Genomic DNA, 17781 nt, shown 5'->3' on the forward strand with positions numbered 1-17781 from the left:
ACCCTCTTAGCTTCCACTTGGGCCTCCCTTTTACTCCCAAAGGCAGACTCTAGAAATCGCCATTGAATCCTGAAACTTTCAGAAACAAATTATAGAAATCAGTGACTAGATGTCTAGACAACAAGGTGATCATTAGTATTTGACCTTGGCAAGGAGTTGGGGATATAGGTCAATCAGGTGGATTTATCCAGACTCACAGAAGTTCATTCCCACCTTTTCTGGTGGCAATCCTGAGAAGGGGAAGACTTCTGTGGGAAGTCTCAAAGCTTGTATTCTGGTACAGTGGGAAGAGCGAACTTGGGCTGAGCCCCAGTTCTGCTACTTACTAACTTTGGACAGGTTACACCAACTCTTCTAAGTCTTAGTTTTCTCATCTGTAAAAATGGAAAAATAATACCAATATAGGGCTTTTCGTATATATCAAATCAAATATGTATATAAAGTCCTAAGCCTGGCCCAATAAATGGTGGTCATTATTATTAACTGTTCAAGTCACCTACAAGTAAGATGTTAACAAACTATGAATAATTGCTATGTAAAAGCCAGACCATCCATTCCCACACATAAAAATGGTACCTTGTGAAGCAGTAAGTCTTTTCATAGAGGTAAAAAATGGATATGTGTATAGATACTATTTTTTTTTTATTTGTAGATGAACACAATACCTTTATTTATTTATTTATTTATTTGTGGCGCTGATGATCGAACCCAGTGCCTCACATGTGCAAAGCAAGCACTCTATCACTGAGCCACAGGCCCAGCCCTGATACTATTTCTGATGGGGTTTGTCCTGCTCCTCAAGCATATTAGGGTAAAGGAAAAGAAAGAATCAATGTTATAATTTGTCTCTACATTTGATTTTATCATCCTCAGAAAAGTTCCAGGGAGCTCTGTCACAGAATGCATCTTGCCAGTTCCTGTCAATTTGATTTGGCCTGTTCACTTGTCCGTTAGCTGGGATTCCTGTGTCGTTGAGCAGCCGGGGCCTGTGGATTGCTTCTCTTTGAATGTTGACTATTTGGCAGCCTGGGCAAGCGGCAGGGAAGGGGAGGTCCACAGTTGTTTATTATTTGGAACAGAGCAGTATGTTCCCAGCGCATTGGTGTGTCTTTGTGGAGTCACATTCTTGCTTTACTTCTGCCCCTTTAGTCTGAAGCTTTCTCATAACCCAACGTGATACTTCAGGTGTTTTTATTTTAACGATTCGGAAATCTTTGAATGGATTTAACTGTTACGTTTTGCCTCCTAGCTTGGCGTCTTTTTTTAGTCTTATTTTTTAGTTGTTGATAGACCTTTATTTATATGTGGTGCTGAGAATCGAACCCAGTGCCTCACACATACCAGGCAAATACACTATCGCTGAGCCTCAGCCCCAGCCCATTGGCATCTTTTTTAAGAATGAGTCCAGTTTCCCCATGTCATTTCAGTGGCTTCTCCTTGTCTGTATCTCGGACCGAGAGTTTCACCTTCAGAAGGTCCTGCCTGGGGTGAGGATAGAAGTAAGTCACCAAGAGGAGCCAGGAGCACAGGCTACCTCACTGTCCATTTCTATCCTCATGTCCATGGGCACCTGGAAGCTCTCACTCTGTCTGGCTGGTCAAGAACACATCTCCTTGGAGAGGTTTGAAGAGCCATGGAGACCTGGATTCTAATTGTACTTGTGCCTCAATTTCCTTGTTAATAAAGTGAGACTTTGGGGAAAGTAACCTTTCTGATCTAAAGTCTCTGGTCCATAACATTGAATGAGGACTGCCATGCTTATTCCTTATGCCTCAACAGAACCCAGGCAAGAAAAAGGGGGATTTGGTCAAGGTCATGAGGGTCAATGAATACAGCTAAGAATAGAAGTCCAGGCTGCTTGATCTAATTGGGTAAGTCTTACCCACAGTGCCTCCTTGCCTTTTGGGTGTGAGGCTTGATAACTTAATCCACAGCTGTCCAGTCTCCCATGACTGCAGAGGCAAATCTGAATAGACTTTGCAGGTGATCAGGGCCAAAGCCACAGAAATATACAGGGGAAACCTAATGCCTGTCCCTGGTACTGCCCCAAGAATGTGGCTATGAAACTAGTCTAATCTAATGAAGTGAAAGTACACAATTCTGTGAAATTTGGTCCTAGGTGTGTTTGGTTCAATTCAGCCTGCTTCCAGACACCTGATTGGTGTGAGGGTTGAAGCTACAATAAAATTCAGAGGGAAATCTGGCACTCCAGACTCTGGAGGAACAGATGAAATATAGCTCTCTAACTTGGGGTACAACTAAAATCATATCACTTATTTATGAATTTTCAATTTAAAATAAAAGCCACACTCAAGCTACCACTTGAACACATATGCAAGAAGTCAGTCTCTGTCTCTTGCAGTCTCTCTGCCTCATCTCTTCCCTAGTTGTCCTACCTCCAATTGTGAGGAGTTGAGAGCTTTGGTCCTGACCACACAGGACACTTTTGAATTTGGTTCCAGCATAGGACCTGCTGCATGGGTCCTGCGGTGACGATACCCTTGCTGGTCCAGACTTCTGAATGCTGCTCCACCATCAGGCTCCCGTGGGTGAGGCGCTCTCAGTTCACACACAGGTGTTTGGGCATCGTTCCAAAGCATAGCTCCTATGAAGATCTGCCTGGCTTGGGGACTTCTGGCTTTGCCACAAGTGTTACTGGAACCAGCCTTCAGATTCTTACCTTGAGCCCAGGGCCCAGTCCAGACCCTTTCTAACATCTGGAGAGTTTCCCTTTGACAGTTTGTTTTCTTGAAAGAAATTGAGGTTCTATCTTGTCATACTGTGTTCCAGAAATAATACAGGGAGGAGCAGTGGTATTGTCTGCTATATATTTTTTTCTTTTATGATTTAGCCAGAGACCTCCCAAATTTCTGTACCTCTCCTTACCTCTGATGACATGTTCTCATCATAGCCTCTTTGAAAAATAGAGCTTCATGGACTTTGATTTTTTTCTATTTTTATTCAAAAATCACTAGGAAACACAGATGTGACAGAGGTCATGCAATAATTAGGAATTGGCCACTAAAATGGAGTCAGCTAATGGCTCAAGGAAGACAAATCACTAACAAAAGAATATTTTTCTCCTTTCAGTGGATTTTTAGGTTTCTTTCTCATGTTCACTACAGTGAAACTAAAGAGCCTTCTGGCCCCAGGACAGTGTGCAGCCTGGATTTTCTTTGCTCAGGTAAGAGGGAAGGGGGAGGGGTGGGAAAGTCTGTCCCAAGAGGCTATGTAGCCAGTCTTCTCAGAGCCTGGGGAATGTAAGTTTGATCTTCAGGAAAGCGTTGCTAGTCACCTTCCCTGAGCCTGGTACTTATTCAGGTAACAGTTTTTGAGGCCTTTTGCCTATTTTATCAGCATGACATATTAAATTTTTATCACACTTGTGGAAGGTGACCATACGTAGGCCCTTCATTTCCCAGAGCTTTAATTTGCCCATGGGAAAATGAGAGGTTTCATCAACACTAAAACATTAGTGTTTTATCCAACATCTAAGAAACTGGGGTCCAGAGATATGGGGCAGTTCGTTTTCCTTCCCAGGGCTTTGAGGGTGTCCAGAGCTCAAGTGACTTACCTAAGAGCCCTCAGCCTGTCTGTGGAGACAGAGGAAGGAAAATCAACAAATGGCCGGGTCTGAAGGCTTCAGTGAAGCCTTCCAAAAAGAGACTGTTAGGAGAAGGGTCTTTGTGTATCTCATTGACCATGGCTGAAGCATAAGAGAAAGAAGTGAGTAAACTGTGAAGGAACAAGAGCAGAAAACCAGCTGTGGGAGGCACCATCTTAACTGAAGTGCTTTGAGACTAACGTCTTTCCACAGGCCTATTTCATTTCCCTCATGTATATGAAGGAGTCAAAGTCAGGGCCTTAGGTGCTGCTTCTGAGGAGTGAGATTTTCTAATTAATCTAATCTAATGAAATAATTATTGAAACTTGTGCCTTTGGTCATCTTTACTTGGGGGAAAAAGTTTTTAATTTTTTCACAGGTGGGAAAAGTGAACTTTTTATTTAAAAAAAATATGTATACACACACACACACACACACACACACATATATGTTTTCAATGAACCTTTATTTTATTTATTTATATGCAGTGCTGAGAATCGAATCCAGTGCCTCACAAATGCCTGGCAAGCACTGAGCCACAACCCCAACCCCATATTTTTCTTTGAAAATTAAATTTCATAGTGATACTTCCACCTACATGGTCTACATTTTGATAGCTTTAATGATTTCAATTCCAGAAGAATGTAAAGAATGCTTGAGATATTGTTTTCCAGCATGAGAGAGTGAGGAGGTTGACAAAACTTCTTCCCCCAAAGCAAATGGGAAGATGGAAGAAAGATTGTCAAAAACATCCATTTTCATGCTCTAGAACTAAAGGCAGTTAGTAGTAACAGACTCAGAAGCATTTGTTCATGGAAATTACTAAGCTTGGGATAGGAACAGAATTGATTTGTGGTGTTCTTGACCATCTTGATCCCATTCCCCTCCTCCCCTCCAGCACTGTTAGGGTGATGGTTCAACCAGGTAGGGTAAACTGAAAACTAACAGGCATGCTGCTTCTTCCAGAAGGGGCTCACTCTTTTTGGAGGATTGTCAGTTCAAGTGGCCAACTTGGTGGTAAATGGGCAGAAGAGGCCAATACTTCCACTGGATTGAGTTTATAGTCCTCTGTGGAGCAAGGTCTTTCTGGTGACTTAATAAGTAGTTCTGGGAGGTGAGAGAGCTATCAGGGGCTTCATGGCTTTCTGTATATCCCAGATTGAACTTAGTCTGTGTGCATGATCAGGAAAGATAGACAGGTCCAAGACAGCCATGTATCCCTGGCCAGTGGAGCCCATGAGCACTCACACAGGTGGACGTGAAAGCAGTCTGAGGTTTGCACATGCTCCCCACACACAGAATCAGAAGCAGAGGGAAGCGTTCTGGCTCAAGACAGAACACTAAGCTATGTACACATGGGGATAACCCTTAGAAATCAGACTTAGAAATAAAAACAAGAAAATTAAATTTGGTAGAGGCATCAGCAACTGTACCTTATGTGGGAGACAAATATCACAGACTTAGTTTAGGAAAATTATTAAATAAGAAAAACAATAGCAACAACTCCCATGGGGGAAAAATCAGAATTCAGAGTACTAATTAAATTGCCCAGAATTCATAAAACATTTAAACATTATGTGGGAAAAGAGCAGCCCATAGGAATTAGCTCTGAGCATCTGTCCTCTGATGGAGGATTTAGCTGAAAAACACTGTAAAACACCTATTTAAATATGTTCAGAAATTGAGAGGCAGCCATGTTTAAAGAGTCAAAGGAAACACTCAATGAACACAGAATTTCAATAAAAGAGTTTTGTTTTTTTTTTTAAAGATCCAAATGGAAATTCTGGATTTGAAAAGTATAACTGAAATAAAAATTCTCTATATGGGCTCAAAACAGATTTGAGATGGCAAAAGAAATAATAAGTGAACTGGAGGGTAGAACAAAAGAAATTATTCGACCTAAAGAACAAAGATTTTTTTTAATTGGAAAAAAAAAAGTGAACAGAGCCTCAGAGACCTGTGAGACATCAAGTGTATCAACATATATGTAGTAACAATCCCAGAAGAAGAGGAGATGGAATAGATGAAACATTTAAAGAAATAATTGCTGAAATACCCCATCTGATGAAAATGTTAATTTACCTATCTAAAAAGCTCATCATAAGAACAATCAAAAAGAGAAACTTACCTAGACAAATTGTAATCAAGCTGCTAAGAGTTGAAGTAATCTTAATAGCAGCTAGAGAAAATGATTTAACATTTAAGAAAACAATACAATTAATAACTGACTTCTCATCAGAAACAATGGAGGACATTTGTATTTCTTCTTTTGAGAAGTATCTATTTAGATCTTTTGCCCTTTTATTGATTGGGTTATTAATTATTTTGGTATTAAGTTTTTTTGTTCTTTGTATATAATGGATATTGATCCCCTGTTGGAAGAGTAGTCGGCAAAGATTTTTTCCTATTCTGGAAGTGCTCTCTTCATCCTTATTTCCTTAGCTATACAGAAGCTTTCTAATTTGATGCCACCCACTTATTGATTGAAATGGGAGGATCTTATGAAAATAGAAGGAGACTAATAGAATGGAGGAAGGAGATTGAGAGGGAGGGAGGAGGGAAAGACATGGGGAAGTACTATGGAATTAAATCTACCAGACTATGCTGTGCCTCTATACTAATATAATAAATCCTATGTGTGTGTATAAAATTATGATACACTAATTTAATTAGTAATAACAATAACAGCAAGGAGATGAGTAGAGCAAGTGGATTTGTGGAGAAGGGGAGGGAAAGAGATGGTATTGGGGAATGATATTGATCAAATTATGTGTATGTAGGAATATGGCATAATGAATCCCACTATTATGTATAATTACAATGCACCAGTAAAAATAGGAAGCCAGAAGAAAGTAGGATGACACATTCAGCATGCTACAAGAAAATCCTATCAACTTTGATCAGAAAAACTGAGCTTCAAATATGAAAAAGAAATAAAGACTTCCAAATAAAGACAAATTTATTGCTAGCAGCCATCAATAATTACATTACATGTGAATGGACTAAATATCCCACTCAAAAAAACCCAGTTTGGATTAAAAACTATATTCTATCTACAAGAAACATACCTTAGATTCAGAGACACAAATAAACTGAAAGTGAGGATGTGGAGAAACTAGAACCCTCATAAATTGCTGGTTGATATGTATGCAACCACTTTGGAAAAGTTTGGTATTTTAAAAAAATGTCAAACTTAAGTGGACTTACAATGCATCAATTCTAGTCTTAAGAATTCAATTAAAAGAAATGAAAATATTTGTCTACTAGAAGCCTAATTTGATGCCACCCACTTATTGATTAAAATGGGAGGATCTAATGAAAATAGAAGGAAACTAATAGAAGGAGACTAATAGACTAATAGAATAACTAATGTTATAAACACATGGGTGTTTATAACAGCATTATTCATAACAGCCCAAAACTAGAAACAATCTAAATGTGACTTTATTGGCTAATAGTTAAATAAGATGCGCGCGCGCATACACACACACAAACACACACACACACACACACAAACACACACACAATTTATTCTTACTTAAACAATAAGAAATTAGCTACTAATACATTGTATGACATGGATGAGTCTCAGAAACATTAAGTGAAAGAAACCAGTCACAAAAGAATGCATATAGTATTATGCCATTTTATGTGAAATGTTCAGAAAAGTCAAACCTATAGAGACAGGATGTATCGGCATGATTTTTGGAGCAGAAATTGATTGCAAAATATGCTTGAAGGAGTTGATTTGGGTAATGGAAATGTTCGATGACTGGATTGTAATGATGATTGCACAATCATTTAAATTAATTTATTAAATTTGCTCATTAAAAATCATTGCATTTTATAATTACAGCAAGTGAATTTTATGGCATATAAATCATCCCTGGAAATTGTAAAGTATCAGTACACAAGCAATCTGCTTGTATCTTGTCCTTTATGATTTGGTAGGACATTTTTTTCTTTATGTGGCTTTGTCTAGTTGATCATTAGTGTCATAAATCTCCTTTTTATTTGTTTTAATTTTTCCCTAAACTCTACAGGAGGTTTAGAATTTCTTTCTCAAGAGTTAGTTCAGAAGAGGGATGATTTCTAATGGGTTGCTGTGGTTTAAGGCTAATCCTTCTTAAGTATGGAGGATTGAATTAGATGAGCCATTAAAGTCTCTTTCAGCCTCAGTACATCGAGCAATCTCTCTCTTCCTCTCACCTCCCCTCCCCTTTTTTATTTTCTATTGACAATAAGTTCTGTGATCCTCAGTGTCAAACTATGCATATGTTATTTGGACCACCTACACATCCACATGTACTGACATTTGAAATATGACACGATTACACTTAGTAATACAGCATTTCCTCATGATGTCAAATGACTCCACTGGTGTCAGCATATTCAGAAAGTGACTCAGAAGGATGTTCCATTGGTGCCAGAGGAGAATTTGGATCCTGTTAAAGACTCATAATACATGGGCAGGAAGGTCATTAGGTGCCTTTTTCCTTGCTCCAAAAAGGATCCGTTCTTGACCATTTTCCAAGGAGTTGTCACAAGAGCTTCATCACTTCTACATTCTCAGGAAAGCCATTCATTTCTCTTTCTGGTTCTTACTTTTCTCAGCATATTTTTCTGACTTGAGAATACTTAGCATAGAGGAAAAAAATTTCTTCAAAGATATTTAATATTCCTATCACAATTATCATTTTCTCTATGGAAATGCAATACACATTTTAAGAAACTAAAAATATCAGAATATTTAGCAACTTTTAAAAAAATCTCTCCCCTTCATTTTGGTAAATTTAGGCATGTGAAACATAATTATATCAATAGAATGTTGGGATTCCCTCTTACTTTATAAAGTAAAAGATTAATGCAAGAAGAAAGTAAAAAGAATTTAAGAGAAAAGTGTTGAAACTTATAAAAGTACAAGGAAGGTGTGGTAAGAATTTTCATTTTTTCCTAGTGCATTTCTCTAGCAGATTTCAGTCCTCCCATAATAATTCTTTCTAGATTGAGTGGTGCCTTGTCTCATCCTTGTTAACTTCAAATCAGCTTCAGTTCTTAATATCACTGGAAAGAGGCAATAGAGGCCAGAGTGAGTTTGTATTGAGGACAAGCCAGGGAAGCGAAGCATCCCCCGATAGCAGTACCAACTCTCCAGGATCCTGAGCATCCACTACTTGCAACCTCCTCTTTTATTGGGGGCGGGTGGGTACCAGGAATTAAACTCAGGGGCACTCAACCACTGAGCCACATCCCCAGCCCTTTTTTGTATTTTATTTAGAGAGAGGGTCTCACTGAGTTGCTTAGAGCTTTGCTGTTGCTGAGGCTGGCTGTGGACTCATGGTCCTCTTGCCACAGCCTCCTGAGCTGCTGGGATTACAGGCATGTACCACCATGCCCAGCTTACTTTCTACACTTTTAAAACGCTCTCCGTAAGAAGACTTTTTTCCTTATTTCCTTAACTAATGCCATAATTGTCACTACCATTTTCTGTCCTGAAGGTAATTATAGACCAGAAATCCATGTCTGTTTTTTTTAAGTCCTTGGGGAAATAATTTTTCTTTAGCTTGCCTAGGATTGGTCTCTTAGTTTGGTTTTATTTGTGTTTTGACTGTTAGAGTTTCTTCTTTCACGTACACAGGGCCAGGACTAGGGTGACCCCCACTCTCTTGGTTATGCAGTGCTGGTCAGTACCTGTGAGGGAACAAGTACCTCCTTATATGTTATAACTTGGTGCCTTGTGTGCCTCCTCCTAGTCCTTTCCCTAAAACTGTGTCATAATTTGTTACTAGTCAGAAACAGGTTGCATTTCCATGGAATTTAAGATACACTGGATTCTTAGTTTGGGGATTATTAGAAGGGTCTTATATCAAGGTATATGGGTGCTCTTTGGCCTCTTTTGGGGACATGACTGTACCAGTCAACGTTTTTTTAGGGAGACCTTTGGAGTATCTGATAGCAGTCAGGAGGGAGAAATGAATTATTATGTGGGGTGATGGCATAAAGCCTCTTAGTATTCAGAGGAGAAAGTCAGAATCACAAGGGGAAAGACTGTTACATCATCATGCCAAGCTAGGTGGCAGGAAAGTGGCTGACACTGGCCCCTGCAGGTCAAGTTGCATGGGAAAGGTGGAAGAATAGAATGAGGGCCTTTCACAACCAGCGGCAGGGCCCCCTAAGCAAGATGAACAGCTGGGGAACCACGATAAATTAATATGACCACCAGAGAAAGAGTAGAGGCGTGAGGGAAAATCAGGCCCAGAATTCGCATGACAAGAAACCTGAAAAACTATTCCATAGAGACCACTTGTGGGACTCTGCATGAGCTGATTACTGGTAAATAATATTTGAGCAGGTGAATATGGAAATAGTGCTTAAATTGATCAGAACTGAGCTTTAGGCATTTAGGAGGGAGGTAAATCAAAGCATTAATGTCAAGAATAAAGATGAAAAACCAAACTCGACTGACAATTGAAAGGAAAATTGATTTTAATAATTTATCATATAATTATTATGTGATATGATTAAAGAATTAGATAATGAAGACTTGGAGCACTTCAGAACAGGTGGGTAATGACAGGTGGACATTGAGGATGGGGGACGATCACCAGCAGCTTGAAGGTTTATAACTGGCGTCCTAGGAGACCCATGGTATGACAGGATAAACCAGGGTGGTGGTGCACAAGTCTGTGGTGTGTAGAGCTGGTGAAATGTATTCTAGACAGGTGTGCACAGGGACAAGATGTCTAAATTAAGCTGTTTGGAGTAGGAAACCTGGGGTGACATAGTGATGAGAAACTCAAAATCATGTGTCCATGTTGGCTTTGCCTACAGAAATTGGGAAAGTTATATAAAGGAGCTCAGTGGGAGAGAGGGAGGCCGGGAGCTAAGGTTGGGAGATACTTATACACCAGTGACCAGTAACGAGCAGGAGAGAGCAGTAAGAGCCAACACTTAGAAGGGAAACAAGGAAAGTTCAGTTCATGCTAGAGAATGAGGGGAAATTGGAAGAAGTGGTTTCAATAGTCCCTAGAAGGACTGAGGCTGGACTAGCTTTAGAGAAAACAGAAGCCTGTTTCCTGAGCTCCGGTAGAGGGGCTCAGGTAGACGGGAGAGAGGCATACATCAAGGGCCTTGTCTTTTCCATGAGCTGCGTGGTTGAGGGCTGTGATTTCAGCAGGGGAGGAAAGGAAAGAGTACTCAGTGTCTTGACTTGAACCACAATTCACTGAACTTCTCTGCTACGGTCTGCGTGTCTGTGTGCCCCCTGTGATTTATAGGTTGAAGTCCTGTCAGGCTGAGGCTCAGACTCTGGGAAACACATTTGGAATCCCAGCAAGAGAGAGAAGATGCGAGGCACAGTTGGGACAGTAGCCATGCTGCACCAGGAGACAGCAGCAGCCGTTGGCCCCCTGAGTCCTTCCCTAGGCCTTTTTTACGTGCAGGACAGACAAAGAAGGCGCAGTGCCAACAGGTTACATAAGTGGGCACAGGCTCACAAGCAGATGTTTATGACCTTGAGTACATGTGCTGAATCAGAGTGTCCGTGACCTCAGCTACATACGAAAAGCATAGCCTGCTGGAATCTTGGCCAGGGAGCCTAACTACAGCCATCTTGGGCCTGCCCCTCAAGTCCTCATCCCCAGGGAGATGATATTAGAAGGAGGGACTTTGAGGGGATGACTGTCATGAAGGCAGGGCCCTCATGAGTGAGATTAATATCCTTATAAAAGAAGTTCCAGAGAGCTGCCTTGTTCCTTCTTCTGTCATGCAAGGACACAGTTGAGAGGGCACAGTCTATGAGAAAGCATCCTTTGGAACTATGAGAAATACAATTCTTTCTTTCTTTCTTTCTTTCTTTCTTTCTTTTGAGAAATATATTTCTTTCTATTGTTTATAAGCTACCTAGTCTCTGGTATTTTGTCATAGCAGCCCAAATGGACTAAGATATCCTTTAATCCTCAGTTGTTTCATTTTTAAAGCAGAGTCTGGACTGAAGGTATTTGAAGGCAGTTAAGAAATGTAAGGATTCTAATGAGCTATGACAATACTGACAATCTGATATTTAAGACTAAATGTCAAAGTCGTTCACATTCATTAGAGCATCGTATAGTGATCTGCTAGGAACCATAGCATTAATGACCAGTGCCTATTTAATAAAGCACTTTCCAGATTTAAAAATGATTTAGTAGAACTGATCAAAATACAGTAGGAAACCATTCAGCAACCTGACCTTCCATCTCTGTCACTAAGTTCCACCCTCTCTTGTAGAAGATTGTGATGTCTTGTGACAAAGATTTATTGGAATAGTGATGCCACCTGCAGATGCCCTTCAATAGATGAATGGATAAATAAAATGTGGCATATACACACAATGGAGTATTACTCCACAATAAAAGAGAATGAAATTATGGCGTTTGCAGGTAAATGGATGGAGTTAGAGAATATTATGCTAAACCAAGAAAGTCAATCCCCCAAAACCAAAGGCTGAATATTTTCTCTGGTAAGTGGATGCTAATCCAAAATGGGAGGGGGATGGGATGAGTAGAGGAACTTTGGATGGGGCAAAGGGGAGTGGGGGGGAGACATGGGGGTAGGAAAGCTGGTGAAATGAGATGGACATCATTACCCTATGTACTACATATGATTACACGAGTTGTGTGACCCTACTTCGGGTACAACCAGAGAAATAAAAAAATATGCTCCATTTGTGTATAATGAATTGAAGAGCATTCTGCTGTCATGTATAACTGATTAGAACAAATAAATAAATTTTAAAAATTGATAAAGGGAAGTGCTAATCATCCTGATTGAATTAGGACACACTGTATACCTGTGTTGAAATATCATACTGTACCTCATTAATATGTGCAGCTAATACATGTTAATAAAAAACTAAAACCCACAATTATCTGACTAAAAAAAAGATGTATTGGAATCTTTGTCCCCCTTTTTATTTGGCTTGGACAGTCAAATTTCACACTTATGGAATGGGATCTCTCTGCCCATTGCCCTGTAGAATGGAATACTGCTCACATGATCCAGATGAAAGATGGTCAAAGCCTTCATAGACTCAGTTCCATGTGAGTGTGTTGATTTTTGATAGAATCTGGACTTCTAATTGGTTCAAAGCAGATTATATGAAATAATTAAGTAAAAATATTTGGGAGTGGCAAGTGTTCTGCAAACAGCATTATGTAGAGTCCCAGAGACCTAATTTTGACCTATATTAGAATTCTAGGTCTGCCACTTTCTAGGTGTATGAATCATTTTTCTCTTAAGCAAACAAGTATAATAATAATGTCTACCTTATTAGGAGGATTAAATAATATATTGAAAGCCCTGGATTAGTGAGAGCCGGTAGTTGGCAGGTCCTCCGGGGCGCTATGAAACCACTTGTTTAATTCTTTCACAAAATTAACCAGTGACTTCCTGGATCTGAATTTACCATTTGTATTCACAAGTCCCAGGCAATAAATTTAGTTATGGACTGCCTCCTCTAGACACGGCTCCAAATTCAGCATGCATGAGAACAAGAGCTCTCACAACGTATTGAATTAGACATTGTTTAACAAAAGAAGCAATTGATCCACCATTCACAATGTTTTTAAACCTATATAAAGAGTCATTGATTCAGAACAGTTGCCTGCATGTGAAAATGTATGTTTGGTGGTTTCCATGGAGATCACACTGGCTGTTCTGTGATCACTGCTAGCCTTAATTATACACTGGCATCGCCTGGGAGCCTTCAAAGCTGTCTCCATAACAACATCTCCTTGTGGAGTAACATGACCGCCATCCTGGACTATGTTTCCCGTATAGAAGTTTCTCTTAGGAGTCAAGAGGTTCCACGGTAAATTTCAGCCTGCTTGATTTATCCCCATGAAGAACTCTTAAGAGCATAAAAAGTTTTCTGAGTTTCCACTGCTATTCTCACATGCTGTCTTGGCAAGTCTCAGGAGCCTGACTGAAGATAACAGCAGCGTCCAGTGTCTTTTCTCAGTGACATGTTGACATGTCTCTTGACCTGTTGCCAAGATACTGAACTAGGGAGTCTTGACTTGACAAAATTAAACCTGTTTTAAATACTGATGAACTTGTAAAAGCATTATCAATGATACTACTAGTGTTTATTGATGTTGGGAATTTTCAAATGTGTCCAAGATCTTTGGTAAAACTTCTGCCATTTCTGGTGGAATTAAAAAAAAAAAAAAAAAAAAACTGAGTTCTAAATAAATTGATCTGTAGGAAAGCTCTCAGGCTTAACATTGAATCCTACTTTGAGCTTCTGAGGAGGTAACCAGTAGACAGATACGTCAGGTTCTGCAATCAGAGTTCCTAGGTTCATTTCCTGGTGCACGCATACCTGTGTGCACATACACAAGAACAGACTGCGAAAGAAACCCTAGAAGTACAGTTACCATGCCTGTCGTATTTTGCTTTCACTTTGCTGAACAGAGATGGTTCTCTTCCTTTTTCTACTCTGTGTTATTACTACTATTATTTCTTATATTATTCCCATCTTATTCCCATCCTTGCTGTCGCTCTGTCTCTTGGATGGGGAGCCTGCTGCTGTCTTTCTTCACTTCTAGGGTGGTCAAAGGACATCACAAGCCAGGTGGCTTCTCCCCCTTAGTTCATTATTGATGGTTCTCCTTGGCTTCTCCACTTCTTCAGCTTTCTCACCCCTTCTCACCACGCCTCAAAGCTCATTTGAGCCAGGCAGGGTGGCACATACCTGTAATCCCAGTGACTCAGAAGGCTGAGATAGGATGATCTCAAATTCAAAGCCAGCTTCAGCAACTTAGTGAGGCCCTAGGCAACTTAGCGAGACCCTGTCTCAAAATAAAAAATAAAAAGGGCTGAGGATGTGGCTTAGTGGTAATGCACCCCCTGGGTTCAATCCCCAGTACCAAAGGAAAAAAAAAGAAAAGCTCATGTGAATGTAAAGTTTATAGTTCAGTATATTCCCTTTCTTCTGAAATGATCCAATGAAAATAAATTGTGCAACCAAATGAAGCTGTGTTGTAATGTAACTTTTTATGTTGAAAGAGTGTTCTGGAAAAAAAATCTAATTATGGCCGTTTCCTAATTAAATCCTTTTTCTTTTTCACCATCTAAGCGGCTGTAGCAATGAGAATAATTTTTCATGGAAAATTAAAATGTAGAGGCAGCAGCATAATTTCCTTTGCAGTCTCTCGCTCAGCAATAATAACAGCATGTCGATGTCTTTCCATGACATCACTGATGAGGCGGCAGGAACACGGAGGGGCAAGTTAGGGAGCCGCTGTCAGCATTGAGCCGTGTGGAGGCAGTTATCTGGGAATTATTTGTTTATGAACAAGATTTTCCCAGAGGACACATGGGAGGGGAAATACAGTTTTGAATTCAAGGAAAAAATTTTTAAATTCCATTTCCTATTGTCAAAATAATTCATAGAGAAATGAACCACATTAAGGGATGCTTTGCTATTTTGGATAAGGTTGTTGTTTTTCTTGTTTCTAGTTATGTAGTCATAATTTTTTTCTGGGCTATTTTTAGTGCCATTGATCATCCCAATGTTCTGTGTTGCAAAAATATGATAATAATTCTGGGTTTCACAACTTTTGACCTGAATAACTTTGGTTTTTATTTACCGAGGAGATTCACTTAGTTTCTGTAAATTTCCCCACTGGAAAGGTTTTTATGGGTGCTGTTAGTATCCTAGATAGTCTTAAATAACTAAAATTAAAGTGATTTCTTCAGCACAAAGGACAGGTAATTGGAGAAGCCTTTCAAACTTTCCCTAGAGGAGGAACTGATGTGTATAGCTGTTCATTATTGGATAGCACTGAATAAATGAGTGTTGACTGAGTGCTTAAATAAACTGTTTTAATCAGCACACCATTGATGCATGTGCTACCCTCACACCGGAAACAGAGAAAGATGGAATTCTGCAAGTATCCATGTGAAGCAACTTCTTGTGATCTGCATACAGTGGGTCCCCAAGTTAATGATGACTCAACTTACAGTTTTTTAACTTTACAGTGATGCAAAAGCAAAACGCGTGTAGTGGAAAACAGATTTTGGAATTTTGAATTTTTACTATTTCCTGGGCCAGTGATATGTGCTGTGATCCTGGGTAGTGACAGTGAGCCGGCTCCCAGTTAACCCGTGATCACGAGGGGAAGCCACTGTCGCGCTGTGTGGCTAAGTTCTGCTGCTTGGTAGGTTTGGGATATTTGATGCCTAAGTTAACAGTATTTTCAGCTTACATTGGGCTTACGTGGTAGGGAGTTGTCCTTCTATAAGATGAGGAGTATCTGTATTCCATTCTTTATATGTGCAATTTATTTTGGTTGGGTTCACTTTTCCTGGTAAAAACCCTATATTTGTATCCTTAGGAAAAATTCCTCAAGGCGAAGCAAAACAGGTTAATTAGCAAAAAGTGCTTCAGGCTCTGCTTAACCCCAAACCAGAGGGCAGACCTCCAGCAGAACCCAGGGCCCATGTCAGGAGAGAATGAGTGACAGTCCTCTAAGCTAATGAGATGGGGTTTCAGGTCAGCTCAGTGGTAGAACATTTGCTTAGCATTTGTGAGGCCCTAGGTTTGAGCCTTAGCACTGGAAAACAACAACCCAATAAAATGAAACTGTCCTTGGGAAGTCTGAGCAAGCAGACTTTTGTTATGGGAAAGCTAAGTTTTGACATTTGAATGACAGAAAGGAATGACATCTGGATTTGAAAGACTTTGGGTACATATTGGTGCAATTTTGTGAAAATGGCTATCCTGTGACATTGTGCCTTAGAGACTATCTTTGTGGCCTGGTATCCTCTGTTCCTCTGCACACTCGTTTTTTTCTGTTTTACCTCCGAAAGTGGAATTTGTTTAAACTATAAATAATCATTCACTCATTTTTTTTCCTGTTTAAATTTTCTTTCCTCTCTTAAAAAAAAAAAAAAAAAAAAAAAAAAAAAAAAAAAAAGTAGTCCAAACTGGCTTTTTCCTCTTCTCAATTCTACATTGGCATTTTGCACTAACCTGGTTATCCTTTGGGTTAAGGTTTGTTCCCCAACTCCTAGTCATATTTAAGTAGCCAGTGTCTGACTTTAAGGCCAGATAGTTAAGTCTAAGCAGGTGCTGCTCATTTATGACTCCAGAAGAGCCCGTCAGCCAATCAAGTATGTGGCATGAAAAGTTTTAAGTCAACAACTCTTTGCCTTGTACCATGTAAACACAACTAGCTGTTAGACTGAGCTTGCCGTTGTAATTGATTGTGCACTTTGGTGTGGGGTGGGGACGATGAGCAGGAAGATTATGTGAGGATCAAAGTCTCCTTGGCTGCACTTCCACATCTGTCTCCTTGTTGTAAGACCTCTGGAGATGCAAGGGTGCTACAGTAGGGCAGGCCCATGGTTTCATCTCTGCTTAAGAAGAATCCTAATGTTACTTTCCTGTCTCACCTCAGGCCATTTTTCCCTGTTGGGGGCTTTGTGGGTTGTCTGCATAATTGTCCAGGCATGTAGTTATGTTTGGCCTGGAATATAGTAGGTGATTGGCCAAGATTTGATAAGTAGAATGCCCACCCCTTCCCCTTATCTCTATGTCAGAAGAAGAAAAGGAAGGGTGAGAATCAGGCCAGTTAGCAAAATCACAGTAGTCAGGTGACTCTACCTCTCAGCAAAACCACGTGCCATATCAGCTTGTGAGCCCTAGGAAGGCCAGGTATATATTACTCAGAATTACATCCCTTACACCTAGGAGCCCCCCAGACCTCAGAAATATTACCTTAGAAATCTTACTGCAGCCAGGTGCAGTGGTGTACTCCTGTAATCCCAGTGACTCAGGAGGCTGAGACAGGAGGATCTCAAGTTTAAAGTCAGCCTCAGAAACTTAGCAAGGCCCTAAGCAATTTGGCGAGATCTGTCTCAATAAAATATAAAAAAGGGCTGGGGGTGGGGCCCAGTCGTGAGGGCCCCTGGTTCAATCCCCAGTAGAAAAGAAGAGAGAGAAGAGAAGAAAAGAAAAGAGAAGAGAAGAGAAGAGAAGAGAAAACTTATTGCATCAATATTGGCTCTGCTATTCCAAATTGTCAAACATTTGCTGCCATTTGTCTGTGCCATCCAGAGTGCTTTACTTCTCTCTGTGCATGCATAAGACATTAGGATTTGAGAAGAAAGGATTTGGCAGTTACTAAATT

The 17781-nt window shown here is 40.0% G+C and overlaps 1 protein-coding gene across 1 annotated transcript in view; it reads left to right on the top strand.

Annotated features, from left to right (window-relative positions):
* Window positions 1-17781, top strand: part of Slc35d4 (solute carrier family 35 member D4) — a 118969-nt gene that overhangs the window by 68404 nt on the left and 32784 nt on the right. Inside the window, exon 13 of the mRNA XM_076836959.2 lies at window positions 3091-3184. Within this exon, the coding sequence (XP_076693074.2) occupies window positions 3091-3184 (94 nt within the window). The remainder of the gene's footprint in view (window positions 1-3090; window positions 3185-17781) is intronic.

The sequence above is a fragment of the Callospermophilus lateralis genome, chromosome 17 (assembly GCF_048772815.1).
Source record: "Callospermophilus lateralis isolate mCalLat2 chromosome 17, mCalLat2.hap1, whole genome shotgun sequence".
Taxonomy (NCBI): Eukaryota; Metazoa; Chordata; class Mammalia; order Rodentia; family Sciuridae; genus Callospermophilus; species Callospermophilus lateralis.